General features: G+C 37.4%; 1 protein-coding gene across 1 annotated transcript in view; it reads left to right on the top strand.

Annotated features, from left to right (window-relative positions):
* Positions 1-3567: 3567 nt before the first annotated feature.
* Positions 3568-22445, top strand: part of erfl3 (Ets2 repressor factor like 3) — a 58775-nt gene continuing 39897 nt past the window's right edge. The window contains exon 1 of the mRNA XM_067403924.1: positions 3568-4127. Coding sequence (XP_067260025.1) covers positions 4106-4127 — 22 coding nt within the window. The 5' untranslated portion in view covers positions 3568-4105. The remainder of the gene's footprint in view (positions 4128-22445) is intronic.

Here is a 22445-nt window from a genome sequence, read left to right as displayed (position 1 = left end):
AGATAGACATAGGTGAAGAGAGAAGTAGAAGAGAGTGTGAGAGTGAGGAAATGAAACAAAGATGGAGAAATTGTGTGTAAATACAATAGTAGACTGTATTTATTGTCTCTATGGTCAAAGGAAATTGCCCATCCCAGTAACTGCTCTTGTTTTCTTTCCTAGGGGAAAGAAAACAGGGGTAGTCTCGGACAGATGTGACAGCACTGGATATTTCCAAAACACACACACATACAAAGTTCACACGGGCAGCAGCAGCATTATAGAGCTGAGATGCTTATCTGTGGTACGTCTGTTTCCTGTGACCAGAAATGCCTGCTGACACTCTACAGGCTGACTATAGCACAAATAACAACAAGAAGCACAATCATGAGAACCACTACTACAACACACGTAACAGCTCACGGCACAATAACAACGGTTTCCTCTCAAAGGAAAGGACAACTGATCAGGTTAAAGCTCATAAAACACAGGCCATCCTGTCAGTCGTGCCTTTTTTGACGGAAAAAAAGTGGGTTATTCTCACAGATATTTTATGTTGCGCTGGCTGATATGACAGTCATCTTGGATTTATAGTGACGCCTAGTGGAAAGAATGCAGAATCATGAAAAGCAACATTATTATTCACCATCAGCCATTATTAAAGAATTCCGTAAAAAAAAAGCAGAATATGACTGGTCATCTATAAGTCATCTCTCTCTCTCTCTCTCTCTCTATATCTATCTATCTATCTATCTATCTATCTATCTATCTATCTATCTATCTATCTATCTATCTATCTATCTATCTATATATATATACACATATAAAGGATTGTCATGTAGCGTGTTGTCGAGCAGCCAGGGAAGTAGAAGCACACAAGTTTTTACTAACGCCAGCCTTGATTTATTTTATACGCCTTTCACCAGCAGGTGCAGCGAACCAAAATACACAAAAAAATAAAAATAAACAAATAAATTCAACACAAATACAAAAGAAAATGCTGGGAGCAGCAAAACCGGACACTAACAATTTTTTGTAATACAAAAATTACAGTCTCACATCAGACAAACATGTTCCCGTACTCGCATCGTTCACCGTCTTCCCAAACTTACACAGAGCATGGATTAACTAGACCAGTTTCCCGCCACGCTAATGGGTCAAACCATCGTTACGGGGAAAGATTTCACCCCATAACGCTTCACTCCAGATTCATTAAATAACAAATACATAAGCAATTTCTTACATTTCAATAATAATACCAACAAGCAAACACACACACATACAAAAGAAAGATCTAACACATCATAGTATTCACACATCTCTCCCCACTTTAGAAAATGGTATAACCACTCAAGAGTAATTGGAGAAATTCACTTCCCAAATACAAGACCAGCCAGGAAATTAGAAATGCAAGACTATGACATGTAAATACAATAATAATATGCAAACCCATGTCAAAACATAACTAAATGAATAAATAATAATACAGTGAACTAATGTTCACATGATGATGACCTATGCATTCATCATCACAAGGATATATATATATATATAATATTTTTTTTCCTCAAAAATTACTATTTAATTGGGATAAAAACCTTTTTAAGGATGGATGATATAACGAAGTGCAACTTTAAAGATATTTTGTGCCAAGCTACTCGGACCCCTGTTTTCTAGCAGTAGGATGTGCTGATCTAGAACAGGAGACATGCTACACTGCTCATGAGAGACACCACATTTACTCAAAAACTCTTCATGAGAGAGGGAAGGGGGTCCTTTTATGGTTCAGGTGCTCAGCTTTAACACAGGATGTATGTGCTTGAGCAGATGGATCACATTCAAATCATACAGGAAACAAACATACACACATACACACTTTCTCACACTGGCAGTGCCACTGCAATATTCTCATTCTCTCTCACACTCGTGCACATGCCAACAGAATCCAGTGGATTGTGGTCATTAGGCCATACAGTTCTGTTTTACTGGTAATCTTCATGTAATTATTGAAAAGAAAATAGAGGGAGAAAATTAGGAAAGTCATGTTATGCATTTCTGATTGAATATTTAAAGGGATAGATCACGCAAAAATGAAAATTTGATGTTTATCTGCTTACCCCCAGGGCATTCAAGATGTATTTGACTTTGTTTCTTCAGTAGAACACAAATGATGATTTTTAACTCCAACCGCTGCCGTCTGTCAGTCGTATAATGCATGGCAATGGGAACTATAACTTATAGTATAACTTTTTTTGACTATAAGAGTCAAAAAACATGCACAGACAAGTCCAAATTAAACCCTGCGGCTCGTAAAGACACATTGATGTTCTAAGACACGAAATGATCGGTTTGTGCGAGAAAACGAACAGTATTTATATAATTTTTTTACCTCGGATACACCATTCCTTGAGCGCGCGCACAGCATCCGGTGCGTGAGGTGTGTACGCGCTCTGGCGAAGGTTAAACTCGGAGCCTGGATGAAATTTCATGAATTTATTCTGAAAATGTTTATGGCTCATTACCTGAATCTGTTAAGTTGTTATATATATATATATATATATATATATATACACACACACACACATATACATATATATACATTCACATGTTATATATTATATTGTCTAAATATTAATATATATTTAAACAGAAAATTACTTGAATACTCTTAAAATTATTTTTTTTGTGTGTGTGGTGCAATCTTGTTTTTTGTTTAAATATTTTGTCCCTCATGACTCTGTATCAAGATCTTATATATATATATATATATATATATATTATATTTACCCCCATTGATAAAACACAGGCCATCCTGTCAGTCTTGCCTTTTTTGACGAAATCATTTGATGAACTACTAAAAAAAAAAAAAAAAAAAAAAGCAACTAGAAGTGCCTTATTCTCACAAATATTTCATGCTGTGTTGGCTGTTGAAAATTTTAAATTATTATCATTATTTTATGGAAAATAAGGTCAAATGTAGAAATAGCCTAACCCTATAATAAAACGTCTTTATGTTCACAAGTCAAAATGTATGATATTCATAAATTATATTATATAAAAATATATTTGTTACCTTGAATACATCGTTATTTTTCGTTGACCCTTACACGTATAAAACATTTCCAATACACCTGTATGATGATACATAATATCTGACATTTTGTTTTGATAGAAAAAATTTAAGTGGCCCTTATTGTTCAGTCTTTGATCTTGCGGGGTAAATTCCGGAAATCATTATTCATTGCACTATTACCTCTCGATGGGGGTAGACAATTATCATTAAATGAAAGAGAAAGAGGTCTAATTAACTCGAAAAACACTTGTTGCTGACGTTCACGGGGGAGATGACGCTGAATCTCAAGTTCTCTGCAGCTCGTAGGACGCGGATGTGATGTCATCACGGACAGTGGCTATGGCGGTCTCCATAACGACGCCTCGTGCTGCAGTGACGCCAGCCCCGCTCGTGGTGAGGGGGCGTGACTCAGCCAATGCCCGGGCCCCCCCGCACCATTCCCCTCCTTCCCCCGACCGTGTGGGCGGCCCCGTGCGGCAGCAGCGAGCGAAACACGACACCCAAGAGAGAAAGAGAGAGAGAGAGATGGGGGGGAGGAGACAGCGAGTAGTTTCAGACTAGGGAGAGTGGAGGAAGGAAAAAAAAAGTCGGTGTGAAAGAGAGAATGGGAAACTGACTGATATACTGCGAATGGCGAGCCTCGGGAGAGCAGATGACAAACTAACACAAGGATAAAATGTTGCGAAAATCATCAACTGGGCACAAGAGCGCGCATATGTAACAGAGAGACGCTGAGTGCTGCTTTTCTGCCGTGTTGGGATTGTATCGATCGCTCCCGGGACAGACGGGAAAGCGCTGTTTCGGAACTCCGCTGCACCCCGTCCCGTCGCGCCAGTGGAAGTAGTACTGAGCCGCTTTCCAAACTCAGCGCTGTCGGTCGGGGGCTTTGGAGGAATCGTGTGAGGAGGCCAGACGGAGTAGAGCGGGAGCAACAAGAGTGCTGAACATTGGACAAAAGTTTGGCCTTTTGGAGCGGGAGAGGCCGAGTCTCGCCACTGCTGAACTGACAACTTCACCCAGCTTGCTGTGTGTTAGGGGCAGATAACTTTCACCATGAAAACCCCGGGGGACTCGGGTAAGTTACCCAGGCATTCATTATCAAGTGCTGCCACAACTTCTGTGACTTGTGAGTTTGTTGAACCAAAAGTAAGGATTTTACAATACTTCAGTCAGATCTGCTTTATACATCATTCAGTGTCAAAACTGACTTTATTGACAACCGACTTTTACTTTTAGAAAAGTTGACAGTGTTTTCCAGGGCTTATTACTCTGACATACCAACTGATTCACTGCTCTGATATGTTTTGTTTGGTTTCTATTTTTACATTATCAGGTTCATCTCGTGAACTTGAATGGCAGTTTTCACTAATAAATAATGCGGTTAATTGTTCACTCATTTAAATGACCTCAAGTGTCGCAGTATAATCTACTCTAGTCAAGTAGTCCAGCTCAGTGTTACTTCTAATGTTAACAGGTTTGCGCTTTTACTTTTAAATAGTTACTTGCATTCAAAGCGCTTCTTTACAGTTTCTTCCAGTCCTGTCAGCGCAAATCGCTCTAAACCTGTTGAATTGCTGCTACTTTGTAACTTTGTCGTTAGTGGAAATATGTCGAAATCGATGTTGTGAATCTCCAGCAAAATGTTAGTTTTTTCCCCCCTAAAACGCTCATTGCACTGCGCGTGCCAGCTGTGTGCAGCTCAAGCGCGAGCTTTGAACCAGTAGCACATTCAAAATGGAAGCTCCGCTTTCTCACCACCAGGGTATTTAATAAACGTTTTCATTACTTTTTTTTATAACTAGACCACTTTACAGTCGGTCCAGCTTCTAGGCATTTTTTATACAGGCATTTAAGCTTGTAAAGTGCAGTGGAGCCTAATAATACAGAGCTGCGCACTAATTTCCCTTTAGGTGTTGGATCGCCTACTTTTATGATGAACGCTTTCCAGTAGTTTGAATTCACTTTAATCACTGTTAGCATACTTGCCGCGAGTATTCATTTTGTAACATGTATCCACTTGTCCAGTAGCTATGCACTTGTGAAGTTATTACTGTCCCGCCAACTACAGGAAGTTTCAGTAGCCGTGTTCAGGAGGCCTATTGTGGCATGCATGTTCGGGAATCCATGTTGAGGCTCTCTCGTTCTCTCTCTCTCTCTCAATCACAATCAATTCTCTCACATCACGATTTTCTCAGCGGCCGTACCCCGCCACCCACGTTGCTCTAAGTTTAACGGACTTTTAACTATTACATTGCATCAACACTCGAGCGCGCGACGTCAAAACAAAAGTGTGTGCGCGTGATGCGTTGTAGTTTTGTCTCGCGCTGTAGACTGGGCTTTATGAAGTTCGTCGTGCTCTGCGTGAAGTCTGAGAATGTCATGGTCACTTTCACTTTTACAAACTCAGTCCTCCCCTCCCTTATAAGTTAAGCTTGTTGTTTTCTCCCTTAAATTTTTTTGTATTATGCAGTGTTTTAAATAGCAAATACCTTTGTGTATAATCTTTTCATTTAGAGAATGACGGTGATATCATGGCAAAATACAAATGATTATATCTGAAATCCCTCTAGTTTAGAGCCAAACTTGAATTTACTTGCATTTTAAGTTTGTGAGTTTAAAAGCCAGGGTTAGCTAAAGCAATTTCTTTTATAATATTAATACTTTAATAATACTTTTTATTCCTAAGACTGCTCTACTGTATGTGCATTGAAACTCCCTATAGTGCTAGCCTTTGCCTGGCATGTACTTAAATAGCCTGCAAATAGTGCTGATTAGCCCAGAATGTGTCCCACAAGCCTGCAAGGATCATTCCTGTAAATTAATTTCAAGTAAATTTTTTTGGGAATGGCCTGAAAGAAACACATTACCTCATAATTTCATTATTTACGCTCTAATAGCAATGTCAACAGTTTTGAAAACCATGTTTCACTTTCAGCTGTGATTTGTTTAGACAACATCATCCAAACTTATCCTTATTTGGAGTGCATTTTTGACTAAGCAAGGTGTGTAAAATAAAAATTTGATGAAGCTTAATGGTGACCTCTTGACCTGCTCTAAAATCATGTCACACACATCTTAAATCCACAGACAATGCAGATTTGTATGTTGACTTTATGAAGCTGAACGTCAGGAATGAGATGCAGAGACGGGATCAGTGTTGTCAGGTGGCAATAACTACTACAAGTACCTTGTGGTTTTATCAGGCTACGGCTGTGCAGGCCACATTCTGACCTCGATAGTTACGAGGTGAGCTCAGCTGCTGAGTATGCAAGAGAGCGAACGAGCAAGTGAGTGAGACGAAGAAGATACAGTACTGAGTATAGGATGTGGTTTCCAAGTGCTTCATTCTCTATCAGATTTTAGTATCTCTTCAGTCTGTGTTCTTACCTGCAAACACCCACAGCGGTATAAATTCGTAGCGCATTTCGGTGAGAGAGCATTTTCTCTGAAAGCCGTGGTTTGTTATGAGAACAGGAGGTGATAGCAGCGTCAGTATGGTGTGCATCCTGATAAAAGTCATGTGTGTATCTGTCAGTCCTTAACATTGACACTATCAACGGCATCAAATAGCTCTCGCCACATGAATCACATTAGATAAGAGACACCTCTCTTATCAGTTCCTCACTCTCTGACTGCCACTTTGCATGAATTCACAGAATGATGCGCACCTCTTCAGGCTTTCTTCTTTTCCAGGTGGTGTGTGTTTGCACAAACAGGCAGTAGCTGACCCTGGCTGATTTCATTTCCTCTGTAACATCTGAAAGTGTCTGTGGTTCAACTATGGTCTACCCATCAGGCCTCATTGTGTATTTAGTACGGCATTATCATGAATGGCTAACCCTGTAATGTAAGTCTCATGAGATGGTCGCTAGTGAAGAGTCGGCGGTTAATGGTGCGTTCAAGTCATGTCGGAAAGATCGTATTTACGAGCTGAACGCACAAGAACGCCACCACAATGTTGTAAATACGAGCGGGGAGCTCAGGATTTTCTTTAAGCCCCGATCTGAACGAGTTGGGGCGTGTCCGTGAGAAACCCAATACTTACAGGTATTTAGCAGTGACATTGTCAGGCTTTTCTATTTACAACAAAGTAAGCTAATTCACAGCAATAGCATCATAATATAACAATATAATATGTAATGATAAAGTTTACAGTGGCTTCATAAATTAAACAAAAACAACATACAACCAATGCACATTCTTTGCTCTACATTTTCTAGAAGTGTTGTTATTTTGTGTAATTAATTTAGAGAAGGCACACCGCCATGATACTCCGACGAAAGTGACTTGAACCCACCTACCGTCGTAAACACGACTTCCCACCTCGTAAATATGAACTTCCCAGGAGGACTTGAACACGCCATAAGATTTCAGCTTTAATTTGTAATATTGGCTTGTTATTTCCCATAGAGATAAGTGCTACCCATCAGTGTCAGAAATATATATAAAATATTTAGTTTATTACCTTTGAGGTCATATACTCTGTGGCTTCCTTGTCAAAAAGCCTACTTTTAAGTTTACTTTAATTAAAATAAATTCTCAGTCTGAATAATGACATAAGCTGTTAACCATTAAAATAAATTAACATCAACTCATATAATATGTGATAATATAACCAGTGCTAGAATAACATATAAGAACTATATCAACCTTGCAGATTGTCTGCCCAATTGCTAGTGTGATATTGATATTTTATGCAACAGTTCAGTGAACCAGAAGTTAAGAAATTTTTATTATTTTTTGTCTAACACCATGTCTACACCAGATGTGACTTTTTTCGCTAAAAGCTGTCTACACTGAAGGTGACAGGCAAAGCACCTGGACTACGTCACAAATATAGGGGAATCTGTTGTGTCACGCCGCACCGCACCAGTGCAGACAATATCACTGATTATAATGGGTTCTATTGTCTTTGACGAGTTGCGTTGCGTCGCATTGTGCTGCTTGCGTCCGGTGTAACAGTAGTGGTGTTTTGTTTTTGTTTGAATCACTGTTTTAAACTAATTAGTTGAGTGAATCATTCAATGATTCATTTAAAGTCCCTTGTTTTGATTCTGAGTGAATCAGTGTTGTTGAATTAATTGGTTGAGTGAATGATTCAATGTTTATATTGAACTGGCTCAGTTTTCAGTTAGGGCTGCAACAATAAATTGATGCTTCTCAATTCATGGATCAATTCTGAGACTTTCCGAATGCATTGCGATTCTGAGCTCAGTATTTAAAAGCAGATGGTGCTCTAGACTACTTTTTAACCGCATGTTCAGATGCTCATGAAGAAGAGCGCTCATCTGTTTGGCTGAGTACTTGCACCTCAGAATGCTTTTATGACGCAAGATTAATGTAAACAGCCCACTGCAAACACCCTTGTAATTCGCTTCACTCTTTTCAAACTGTGCGATGCATTCGGAATATCTCAGAATCAATCCAGAATCATTTCTCGCTCTGCGATGCATCGATTTGATTTTTCCAGCCCTAACTTCAGTGTGTTTTGCTTTGTTTTATTTAACATGTTTTTGTGAGTTTGCCATTGTCATGCTCACTGTTAGCCGGTTTCCATGTAGTTGTAATAGATTGTTAATTTGGAATAATTAGCAGCCTTTTATCGCATGTTCACATTGTCACACAGGAGACCATGTGCTCTATTTTAGTCAGTGTTATGCAGCCGCCTCAGTTGTTCAGGTCTCTCTGGAACCAGTTCAACATCAGCAGGCACCTCTCTGTGTTTACATGCTTATGTATCCTGTTCGGCAGCATGCGCGTGTGTTTGTTCGAGACCGTCAGCAAGCGAGCATGTTTTGTATTTTCCGCGCTGCCTGGTTTCCCATCAGGCCCATCAAACGGTTGCTCCGCCGTGCTATTTCTCTGAACACAAATGGAACGCCTGTAAATGTCACACACATTGACAGGATTTTTCATTGACATTGATGTGTGAGACTGTATTAAACACTGCTGCGATACAGTACGTCCTTTTTTTTCTTACACTGCTCGCCTTGAGAGTACTTGTACCTTGATTTGGGAGCACTGGGAATAAATGTTTCACTAGAAGTGTACGGATGGTGAATTTCTAGGGATGAATGAGGTCCTCAGGGGTTGAATAGTATTTTGTTTGTTTTTGCCCCTGGAGAACAATAATGGTGTGTCCACCAACAGGGGAGCACAGTAGTTTATGTGTGTTTGCCATGTCAGTGGGTTACGGGGGCAGCGCAGAATACGAGCGAGAGCGTCCATGTGTTGGAGTCATTTATGGACTGACAGCAGCACAGAGGCCCCTGTGTATGACCGGGGGGAGGGGGGAACATGTGTGTGTGTGTGTATGACCCTGACCTCATGACCTTCCATAGCTGCACCCCTAACCCTGCATTCCAGAACACGCCCCTGCCTCCGTTGGTCACATGCCACGGAGCCAATGGCATGAGGGCCTGATGCCATCTCTTCAACCACATATGCGACTCTAGAATAGCGTATGAACCACGTCAGCCTGGTTTCATTTCCTTATCTAATTTCCTAAATTCTTCTGTGTAATTCCCCATTTCTTCAAATCAGAAGTACTACAGATTTACAATATTTGATTAAGGTTCCGGTTCTCTCTAGTTAGTAAGGTCAAATGTCACTGCTCTCACTTTCCTTCCCTTCTGTTCTGTTCTTCCTCTTTGAGCATCAGGAGAATGTCAGTCATTCAAAGCAAATGTGAGTTTTGTGCGTTCTCTCTTCATACCCAGTTTTCTAGAAACAAGATCAAGTTGATGATTGAAGTGTTGTGCAGAAAGAATAGTTTAACCGATGCTCTATTATGTGGTTGGATATTTGCATGTCTTTCACAATGGCATACCTCACATTTCCGAAGAGCCTTCAGTAGGATGTTCATTAACATGACAAACCACTGAAGATGAACTTAGAGGCCTGTATGAAAGCGTGTGAATTTGTCGTGGTGCTAATTTTTGGTTTTATTCCCATTCATGCACAAAGCAATTGATCATATTTCTACTTAAATTTTGATTATTTTCTCTAGACATATAGCAAGCTTATTCAACCAAGCTTATGCAAGCTTATTCAAACATGACAGCGATGAATCACCCACAGTAAAACTGAATATGAGTAAAATACACATAATATTATAGTATTATTTCACATACTTTAAATAAATGTGTATTGTCTTTTTATGTACCTTACCTTTATTTTATTTTTTTCATGGTTTTAGTCTGGACTCCTAAACAGTTATGATGGCTGATCATACTGTATATTCTGTAAACAAATTTGAGGTATTTTTTTCTCTTAAGACAAACATATACTTGTTTCTAACATTTTTTGTAATAAAATAAAGCCTTTGACTAGGTATACATTTTGTTTGCGTTTATTTTTTTAACACCTTCCTCATCTCCATTAACATTTTATTTGTAGCAAACCATACTTAAAGAAATAGTTTTTGACTGATGGTGGCAATGTCCATCTAATCTCATAAACATGTTTACTTTTTTTTTATTTATTTTTTTATATCACAACATTGATTTTGCATTATATCAGTGGTGAGGATTTTGAATTATTGTTAATTGTTTATGCCATTCTGGATATCTAAGAATGGAGATATAGATAAATTTAGCAAAACTCTGATTCACTAACTTAAAACAGAGTAATTGCACTTGGTTTAGGGGCAGTTTACATGACACCGTTTTCAACTAAAAACAAAAAACTTTTTATGCGTTTTGGTCATTCGTTTATACGACAACGGCGTTTTGGTGGCCTAAAATGCAAACTTTTGATAACAGGTTTCAAATTGGAAGTTTTTGAAAACAATACAGTTATCACATCTGTAAACTGCTGAATTTGTGAGTGTGAAAACAGTGATGTCTTGCACATGCGTATTATGTGTTTAGTCTATCCACCTTATTTTTCAATGCAGAAATAAGGTGTTTTCTATGAATGTGTGAGACTTATTAGTCGCTTTAGAAAAATAACGAGAAGAATATCAAAGTGAAGAAAAACTAAAAATAAGGTGGATAGGCATGTGCGAGGCAAATGCTCTGTAAAGAATGTGTATATGCGCAGGTGCGTAGTCTTTCTTTAAAAAGTAACATCGCCAAATAATTGTCTGGCATGTGTAATACAGCGTTTTTAGCCGTTTTGCGTGGATCCGTGTCAACAGTAATAGTTTTGAAAACATTATCATCAACTTTGCCATTTTAGTAAATCGTTGTCGTGAAAACATACCCTTAGTTATCCTGTTACTTTACATATCTATATTCAATTTCTTAGTTGAACTACTCTGAAAAATCTTCTTTAACATCTAAACACTCACTATCAGTCCCTACTTTGACTGCATACCTCTGGGATCAACAGAAAAATAGTAGCTATAATAATAACTAGCCTGAGAGGTACAATTCATTCAAAAACGTGAAGGATAAAATCATTTTAATTCATTATTTTTTATTAAATTCTGTGTCTGTGAATGTTAATGTATTTTATGGAGATGCTAAAGGTTAAGTGACCTTTTCTGTTTATTTTAAACACCTTTTTCAGACCACTGTTTACACTTCATACTGCAGCTTTCCATTACGCTTTCAGAGAAAACCTCCATTAGCCTTTTATTAGACTTGCACGTAATTGCACTGTGCAAAGCGAGTTTGGACATCTGTTTTCACTCATTTAGGACGCTGCAGAAGAGACTCTTTCCTGTACACTACATATAGTGAGCAGCGTTTATTGATTTTAAATAATGGACAAAGTGTTGATATTGATGGACGTGCCATTGACAACCGATAATGGGGCAATCTTCTCATGGTTGAGCAAACACTCACTCTGTTAACGCTGACACGCATGCTCTCACATTGGTTTGTTTTGCAGAAAAAACGTGGACCTCCCACATTCCTGCTCAAAGCTTAAATCACTGCAGCCTGTGTGGCATTACTCATTCCAGGAAAAGCATTCTGCCAAACACACACTCATTTACTCAAGCACTAACTCTCACACATCGAATCACATTCTTGGAAAAGCTCAATTCTTAAGGCATTTCTGAACACGGGTGCTTTTGAAAACAGATAGCGTTCTACAGATAGGGTACACACACACACACACACACACACACACACACACACACACAAATGTTTAACTTTTAGGTCATGTCAGTCTTTTAACATGATTTCTCTTTCTCAGTAAGATTAAAGCTTCAACTATGTTTGTGGACTATTGCTTCTCTCTGTCACGTTGTACTTAGTTGTATTCCCAAGACTTTTTGTGCCGCTCATTAGCGCTAAGCTGCTGTTGGATTGTGTATTTTGGGTCCAGACTGTCATCAGGAGCTTCTGTGCTTGAACCTGATGAAATTCAGCCTGCTGTGGAAGAATGTTGCTCTCTCTGTGTGTGTGTGTGTGTGTGTGTGTGTGTGTGTGTGTGTTTGGAGAGAGAAATGTAATACAGGTAGTTTACAGAGGCTGCATTGTCATGAGCATGACTCAGTGTAACACCTGCATTGTGCGTGTGTTTTTTTTTCTGAGTACTGCATCCAATGACGTTGAGACGTTAACTGATTTTAAGTGCTGATCATAAGCTCTTCAGATAAGATTAGGAGTGTTTTGCTCTATATATGTGAGACTGTTTCCTTTTCCTCTGTTCTCCACCTTTGACTCACTCACCCTGAATCCCTAGGGTGACTGTTTAAACATGTTGGACTTTTTTGTGTTGCAATGCTACAAGGTGTGAGTAGGTCAGGTTTTTCCTACATTGTGCGGCTAAGATGCACTTTTTAGGGATAGTGAAATCTGAAATTTTGTTAATGAAAATGTAAAAATAGGTTTATAGGTTTAAAAAAAATCAAATAAAAGAATTTAAAGAAAAAGGTATTTTTTATATAATATGCTTTTTAATATATTGAGTTATGTGTGTGTGTGTGTGTGTATATATGTATATATGTATATATGTATATATGTATATATGTATATATGTATATATATATATATATATATATATATATATATATATATATATATATATATATATATATATATATATATATATAAAATGTATGTATGTATATGTATATGTTTGTGTGTATATATGTATACACAGTCAAACCAAAAATTGTTCAGACATTTTTTAAAATTTTGATAAAACTTTGACACTATAGTTAATTTATGTAAGTGAGGATAGCAAAATAAAGTAAATTATTTTATTATTATGTAAATTATTACATATTACACCAAAAAATTCTTCATACAATGGACTACCAGTAAAATTAATAAAAATTTTGAACCAAAAATTATTCAGACACTTTGACCTGACCATGTTTTGCTGAAGTGTTATCTGACATAAATAATGATTTTTTTTTTCTGACACAGTTTAACTCTGAGATCTTGTCATATTTTATTACCATTTTTTTAAACTGTATTAATGTATGAAATGTTCAAGGTGTCTGAATAAATTGTCTTCACTGTGTGTGTAAGTATGTGTGTATAATAATAAAATATCTTCAACTTTATTTAAAAAAAAAAAAAAAAAATATATATATATATATATATATATATATATATATATATATATATATATATATTTTTTTTTTTTTTTTTTTCTATTGTTTTAATTGATATTAAATGTTTCAATAGTAATTTTTTAATGTTTTTAATATTATAAATAAAAACTATAACAATACATATTAACTCGTAATGAAAACAATGAATTGATGTCAATAGAAAGTCTTGATAGTGATAGAAAATGTAAGAAAAAAGTAAAAATATTTATAAAGTAAGCTACATAATGTTCTTATTTTTACATTTTAGAAATGCAGAAAGTTTCCTTTTAGCAATAGCATTAGGGCTGGTTTTTAGTGATTAGCTTAATATAAAAACAATAGATGTCTGTGTTATGTCCTCTATTAGCTAGTTAGGTAAAAATAACCGTGTATGAGTTTGTGATAATGCTATTCAAATTCAAATCATAATGAAAGTCAGTGCGCACACACTTTTATTCATTATATACACACACTAAACCTGTGTGTGAGAGTGTGTGTTTGTGTGGTCAACTGCCGGGAATTCAAATGCTGTCTGGCGCCACTTTAACACCCCACCCCACCCCCTCTCCTCCGTACCCCGTTCCCTTTCCTTCTCTTCTGAGGAATGCAAGATCATGTTCGCTCTCTCTCTCTCTCTCTCTGTCCCTCTCTTCATTTGTTTAAACCTGTTCAAGAGCTTACTGGAGTTTGTTTTGAACTTTGAACCAGTTTGTCACCGGCATTTACGGCACTCACTTTCTAATTCATCAGTTAGGGTGTGTATGTGTTTAGTCAAGGGATGGTCTGTGTGTGTGTAATGTATTGGATATGATTAGGCGAGTGTGTGCATGTGCACCTGTGCACTAAGCACTGTTAATCATATGAATGCCTGGATGGAAGACAGGTTGAAAAGGTTTTCAGAGCTGCGAGGAGAGGATGTCCTACCCTCACGTGCCGCCCGCTTGTTGTGTAGTGTTTGAGTAGTGATATTCTGTTACACATTCATGGAAGGCTGACTGCATTTCAACCCAACACGCCTTCTGTATGACTATATTAAATGACATAACTGTGCAGATACAAGTTGCCATTTGGTCTGAATGTGAATGGTTCAGTGGGTTTTTTTTAAATGTTTTTAAGCTGAAGGGTGTGATTTTATGCATCACTACACCAAATAGTGAATAGCAAAAACATTTTTTTTTTTTAATATTTAGTTATAGATAATATCATTAGCTCAGTATTAAACAATCCGTGTCAACATTTAGCTATACTTTGGGTTTGAAATTGTTGAAAAAGTTATCATTTGTTTTGAATCTGAAACATTCCAAAAGGTTCAGTGTTTTTTTTTTTTAAGCTGAAGTGTGTAATTTGTGCTACACCAATCAGAATATCAAAAATAATACAATTAATATTTAATTTTTATAAAAAATATATTTAAGTATAGAAAATATTATCAATTCAGTTTAAAACAACAGATGTCAACATTTAAATATAATTTAGGGACAAAATTACTGAAAAAGTACAAGTTGTCATTGATTTTATTGCACATTTTTTTTCAGTATGTAATTTATGCATCACTAGACAAAACAGAATAGCAAAAACACTTTTATTAATATTTAATGTTCTTTTTTTATTAAAAAATGTAGACAGAAAATATAAGAGATACACAGGTCGACTCGCCATAAATTGGGTTTTTTGTTTTATTATGGACGATCTGTATTCCGGAAACTGCATTACAATTGTTTCCCGAAATATCATTTGTGTGGAAACATTACAAAGTCTGTAAACAGGACGGGACATCCTGAAGACAGATGCAAAGAGTAGAACAGAGATGCGCCAGCAGAAAAAATATTTTAGTTCACTGTTCACGATGCCCGAAATATTGGAAGAAAAATATAAATATTGAATTGGATTAGGGGTTTATATGAATGTATGTCTAAAAGGAAGTGACAGTTTTCAGAAAGTTTCAATGGCATTATCTTTTTCCTCTTGCCTCTTTTATAATGCCTGTTTATAAGCACAGGGCTGATTTGTGTACATCGGTAACCGAGGAAATGCTAAATTGCTGCTGTTCCATAAGCACCACCTACTGTCGGAGAGTGAATTTGCGTTTTCATTCAGTCTGTCTGCTGTTTTCGTTTTGTGCAGGTTTGTCATATGTAGAATATTAATTTCACAAATCTGAAGTCAGACCATTTTTGCTTTAAATTTTGAAATTACACAATCTTATTTAAAGAACTGCTCATGCTACATGTTTGTATTATCTTTGTTTGTATCATTATTAAATTCAGTGTTTTCCTCTAATTTCACCCAAAAATTTATTTATTTTTTTTTATTATGTCATTTATTACTCACCGTTATGTCGCTCCACACTCCGGAACACAAATTATTATTAAATTTGTGCACCAAAAAACATGCCAAATATCAAACTGCCAAAGTTACACCTTACACCAGAAATTTCGAAACACTTATGACATAACAAAGCGTCGTTTACTGAAATCTTGGCTTTTTGGCAATATGATACTCCAAACCACTGATTTGAAACAAAAGATTTGTTAAGCTTTGAAGCTTAAATTTTTTTTTTTCCAAAAAATGAAAAAAAAAAAAAAAAAAAAAACTGAATCAGCAATGAAAAAACATGATCAATGCATCACTAGAAAATATCATTAACTGTAAATATTGTGAACTCATAAAACTATGGATGCCAAGAGAAAGTCCTTAAAACAAATGGATGCGTGTATGTGTCCACTTTTAATTTAGCCGTTCTTTACATCCATCCCTTTTTTTGTGTTATTTGTGTGCCTCTACACCAAATGAAATGGAGAGTATAATGACTCTTCCCAAACCGTTTTCTCAAACATTCCTTCATCTATCTGGTCTCAAACACAGATAATCCCGCTCCCAGGTTCACGCTATTGCTTGAGTCATTGTTGTTGCGTTGAGCTGGACCGAATGCTCAAACTAAGAGGAAATCAGGGAAATATTTCGAGTATTTTAACATTGAAAAAATGACACTCTTCAGGTTTAAAGTGCCGTTTGACATTCATTCCACACCTCTGACACTTCCACAGTCAGAAGAGATGATATTGGTGCTTGACTTGTACTCTGTATGTGTATGTGTGTGTGTTCAGATGAGTTTTGTGTTTCATAGTGAGCTATGAAAGAATAGTGTGTGTGTTTTGGTGCGACTGAAAACCTTTTAAACCATCGATTACACCTCCATCCCTCCACTCCTCTTACACACACACACATAACCTCTCTGTCACTAATCCATGCTGGAATACCCCAGTGGCATCTCATCTTCCATCACTCTCTCTTTCTCTGTCTTTTCCCTCCATCCCTCTCCTGTTTTTAGGCCGGGTGTCGGTTGCACATGCATGTAAGTATTTGAGTGACTTTTCGAGCCCGGTGGACTTTGTGCTGTGTCATCATCTCCAACTAAAGGCTGTAGCGTTCAGAAAACATAAATTCCCACATCTCTGTTTCCGCGCCGGATGACACGGCCTCTCTGCGTAATGCAAGAAAACAAACCATTCAAGCTCTTAACGCCCTTCTGCTCTCTCTTTCAATGTATATACATGGACGCGTAATGTCTTGTGTTGTTGAATAATGCATATCCGACTGGTCTGAGAGCTGCTGTATTTAGTCGACTCTTGGCATCAAATGTTAATGGCATGTTTGCCCATCACACATGCGTGTCTTTGCTGGAAAGAAGTCAGGCGTCCATTAGCTCTATTATTAGTCTGTTCATTCATTGTTATATTCTTTCAGTTTCTTTCTGTGGCCAGTGTTTCAAAACATCACACGTCCTTTTTTGCACTTTCAAATGCTTATTTCTGTGGCTTTGGGTGATATTCTGGGCTGTAGATGACATCAGCTTTAAGCTTCTTGTGTGTGTTTGTGATCTCTGGCCAAAGTGCTTGCCTCATAATTGTTTTAACTGTACCATATTTAGCCTCAGACATGGTTTGGCTGATTATGCAATGCTCACACACACACATGTGGGCCAGGTTTTAAGGGACATGCTCGATTATTCCCTATCTAAAGCAGTGTAAGGCAGTGCAGGGCAGCTCAGGGCTTGCCTGCATAACAGTGTGTGTTTGTTGTTTTAGGGGATTAGGGTTTATAACGGATCGGGGCAGAGACCGTGAGGCCCTCGGCACAGCAGCCACAGCGCGGCTTTTAGCTTTAGCTTTCAGTCTGTCACAGGAACGGCTGTCTTGCCTCACGCTGTTTTAGCACTTTGCAGCTGAAAGGTAGTGGCATGAAGCAAGTGTTTTGTATCTTTTCTGTTATGCTTCTTCTGCTCAAATTTAATAAGCAGAGACAGTTGTTCTGGTTCAACGTAGCCATAAGAGGTGGAACTGTTTGTGAAAAGACACATCTTAAGATGTAGATAATTATTTTTTTAAAAGCCCTTATATAATGAGTTTTTTATTTTATAAATATCTTTACATTTTTGGGGGGTTGCACCACATGATGTTACGCTCTGAACCAATTTCAACTTGTCATAAAAAAAATTATATGATATTTTAATACTTGTTGACCTTGACATGTTGACACAGTCATGGACAAAAAAATTTAATATATTATCAACATTTCACCAAAATTGCTTTACCGCTAATACTGAAAGATTATGCCAAACTATTAACTTTATTTGTGTTTTAGGATAAATTAATAGATAGATTTAATAGAAACTTAATAGTGTATCTATTTATGATACACTACCAAAAGTTTGGGGACAGTAAGTTATTTTTTAAAGGTTTTATTTTATTTTTATTTTTTTTTTTAAAGAAATTAATTTTATTCACCAAGGGTGCATTAAATTGATGAAAAGATTTTACATTGTTATGAAAGATTTCTATTTTAAATAAATGCTGTTCTTTTGAACTTTCTGTTAATCAAAGAATCCTGAAAAAAATTCAGTTTCCATAAACGTATTAAGCAGCACAGCTGTTTTTAACATTTATAAAAAAGAATTAATTAATAAAAAAAATGTTTCTTGAGCAAATCAGAGTGATTTCTGAAGGTCTTATCATAGGAATTAATTACATTTTAAAATATATGAAAATAGAGTTATTTTAATTATTTTTTAATTCACAATATGTAGACCAAATAAATGTAGTGAGCATAACAAACGTCTTTCAAAAACATTTAAAAAATCTTACAGACTCCAAACAGTAGTGTATAAACAAGGTCCACAATATATTACAACAAATACTGTAGGTGTAAGTTATGATGTTTACTTTATTCTTATCTATATATAAGAATAAACATTACAGTTAATTTACACAATATGTACAGTGATCACAAAAAGTACCTATTGCACATGTATTAAATGAAACCTAAACATTCGTGATTTAGCATTGTAGAAAATAGACACATCACCTGTAAATGTACAACATGTCTCTACCTTTGGCATTTAAGATAAGACCTGATAAAGTACTTTATTGATCACTTGTGGGAAATTGTGAAAGAAGGAAACCTCCCCACTTGGGGAATTGAATCTATGTACTAAACTAATGAGGAAGATCTGAAAATTTTATTCTATGATTATTTCACAGACAACATAAAAACCAACTCGACTAAACAGCCATTTTGTGCTAATGTGTGGTGAGAGTTATTAGGTTTACCCTGGCCTGCTGCTCAGAGACTGTATGTTATTTCTGTGTTATCTCAGGGGCTCAGTTTGCAGCCTTGTGTTTGTGTTGCTGTGTGTGTGTAACAATTCATAAAGTGATTGTAAAGTCCTCTGTAGCACTTCGTTGAAGATGTCTGTGATCTTTCAAGCATCTGTATGTTTGTAGTTTTGGAGTGTGCGCGCGCGCGCGCGCGCGCGTGTGTGTGTGTGTGTGTGTGTGTGTGTGTGTGTGTGTGGATGACTCAGCAAGGTGTGTGTTCTGAGAAATGTGCACTTCCATTGTCTCTGCCACTGGTACTGTAACTCAATGCCAGCTGCCTCAGTGTGTGTGTGTGTGTGTGTGTGTGTGTGTGTGTGTGTGTGTGTGTGTGTGTGTGAAGCTGCATGGATAAAGCACTGTTAGGATAGATGTGTTTTGGATGGGATTCCCCTGGGTGGGGTACTGTCCTACTATTTTCCATCCCATACTGTGTGTGTGTTAATGACTGCAAAGTGTGTGTAGATGTTTCAATACTTAAACACTCATTGTGTAATATGTATATTGTTTATTCACTCATGTATATGGTTTAGTGACAATAAAGTGATTTGATTGGACAATTTAGCTTCTTATCTTTGCCCAGTGGGCAGTTTGTGTGTGTATACTCGTTTCCCCATTACATAATACTGTACGCCAGTCCAGCAATAACTGAGTTAGAAATCCTATTTCTCTCTCTCTCTCCAGTGCTAACCTGGTCAGTAGGTTAGCAATGTGACTTAGTTTATTTGATAATGATGACACCCAAATGTATGTAAACTTTGTTTACTTAGTTGTATTCGGCCAAAGTTGCTATAAAGTACTCCCGTTTTTGTGACCTAATCTTTGACCTCACCATTGTAAAAACTGATACTCTACAGGCAGAATGGTAGCGTTAAAATTCACGTTGCAGTTGATTTGCTTTAAAAACACACACTGTTTGGTTAAGGGTCATTGAATTTGTCAAAAGTGAGTGTTACGTGTGTTTCAAGTGGAATCATGTTTAAAGAGGCTGATGCTGTTATTAAAAGAGTGAGTCCTTATGATGATGATGATGATTATGACGATGATGATGGTTGTTTTGATCATCTACTACATCCCAGTAGCTGATGCTTGTTGCTGTGGTGAGACACAGTGTGTGTTTGAGAAGAGTGAGTGAGCGTGGTTACATCATCAGTGTCTTGCATAATGTAGCAGCCTTTACTTGCTCTAGCTGAGGAGGGTAATCTGTCCCTGGAGGCAGAGAGACAGAGACCGAGTGAGAGACAGGGGGACAGAGAGAGAGAGAGAGAGACAAACCAGAGGAGAGATGGAGGACCAGGACAGAGAAAGAAATTCTTTATTGCTATCTTTTATTTTGTTTTGTATTATTATTGCTTGTACTTTATTATAATTTTATGTATTTATTTATTTTATAATATTACAATGATGATTATTTTGTCACTGCTTTTGTTGTGTAAATTAATGCTTTGCGATATCACCAGCAAAGTACTTTGATATTAAAGGATTAGTTCACTTTCAAATGAAAATTACCCCAAGATTTACCCACCCTCAAGCCATCCTATATGTATATAACTTTCTATTTTATGATGAACACAACCGGAGTTATATTAATAAATATCCTGATGCATCCAAGCTTTATATTGGCAGTGAACGGGAAACGACAAGTATGAAGCTGAAGAAAGTGCTTCCATCCATCATGAATGTGTACTCCACATGGCTCCGGGGGGTTAATAAAGGCCTTCTGAAGCAAAGCCATGCATTTGTGTAAGAAAAATATCCATATTTAACAAGCTATAAAGTAAAATATCTAGCTTCCGCCAGACCGGCTTTGTAAATTGAATATGGAAGGCGTATGATGTAGCGTAAGCATTTTGAACTGCGAGAGTTTTACACTTTCTTTGTAAGTTGAATATGGAAGGCGGTCTTGTGGAAGCTAGATATTTTACTTCATAACTTGTTAAATATGGATATTTTTCTTAGGGTGCGTTCACACTTGTAGTTCGGTTCATTTGGTTCATTTGGTCTGGACCAAAGAAGAAAAAAAAAACATTTAGTCCTGGTCTGGTTAGCGTTCACATTGGCAATTTTATCACCGAACCAAAGGATACCAAACCTTAAGGCATAGGGATACATTCACAACGTGATTGGTCGGATTTAATGACGTATTGCCTATTTTGAGACGGAACATCCCAAACCATGCTGTGTGTTGAGGTAAATGCGCTCGTTGTGTGTGTGTGTAGCCTGCATGTGATGGTTTTTTGGCCAACTGGGAACTTGTGAAGAGCTTAAAATGAGTAAAGTAGTCAAAACAGCGGCGAGAATCCATCCGTCACACACACAAACTGCTGCGTGGAGACACGCGTCTGATGCCTGTCATGAGCAAACTCGCGACTATGACAAGAAAAACCGACATTCGTGAGGAATCTGTCCTTTTTAGGGTCTCGTCTTCCCGTTTTTGGTTTGTTTACATGTCTTTGGTCCATGTTGCGTTCATATATCATTCGAACCGCACCAGAGTACGTTTGGAAGTGGACTGAGACTCATCTTTTCAGCGGTCTCGGTCCGCTTGTTTGGTGCGCACCAGGGTTCGGATGGCAGTGTTCACATATGTTCATATCGCACCAGGGTTCGTTTTTATTGAACCAAACATGAAACGTGTGAACGCACCCTTACACAAACGCATCGCTTCACTTGGAGTACATTTTGGATGCACTTTCTTGTGCTTCATACTTGTTGTTTCCTGTTCACTGCCATTATAAAGCTTGGATGCATCTGGATATAACTCTGATTGTGTTCATCAGAAAGAATAAAGTCATATACACCTAGAATGGCTTGAGGGTTTGTAAACCTTGGGGTCAATTTCATTTTAAAGTGAACTAATCCTTTAAGATACAGTGAAACTGGGACGGAGGAAGAGAGATATGGGACAGAGAGAGACAAATAGTTGATAGAGAGAGTGACACAGAGGTAGATGATTGGAGATAGAGAGACGGGGGTAGAGAGACAGATAGTGATCGAGAGCAAAAGACAAACAACAGGATGAGAGGAAGATGGATGGCTGTGGTGAGATCTGGACCCAAAACACTCAGCCCTGATAATACAATCATTCCAGCAATTAATGAGATCTCTCCCTGCTGTGTGCATGTGTGTGTGTGTTTCTCCATCCATGGGCATTACAGATCCACACACACACACTCAGCAGAAGATAAACACTGAATATCTAGACACACCGAACTAATACAGTGTGATCAGACACACAGAC

The sequence above is a fragment of the Chanodichthys erythropterus genome, chromosome 2, assembly GCF_024489055.1.
Source record: "Chanodichthys erythropterus isolate Z2021 chromosome 2, ASM2448905v1, whole genome shotgun sequence".
Lineage (NCBI taxonomy): Eukaryota > Metazoa > Chordata > Actinopteri > Cypriniformes > Xenocyprididae > Chanodichthys > Chanodichthys erythropterus.
The sequence above is the reverse complement of the archived record's forward strand: the minus strand, read 5'-3'. Positions and strand labels throughout refer to the sequence as shown.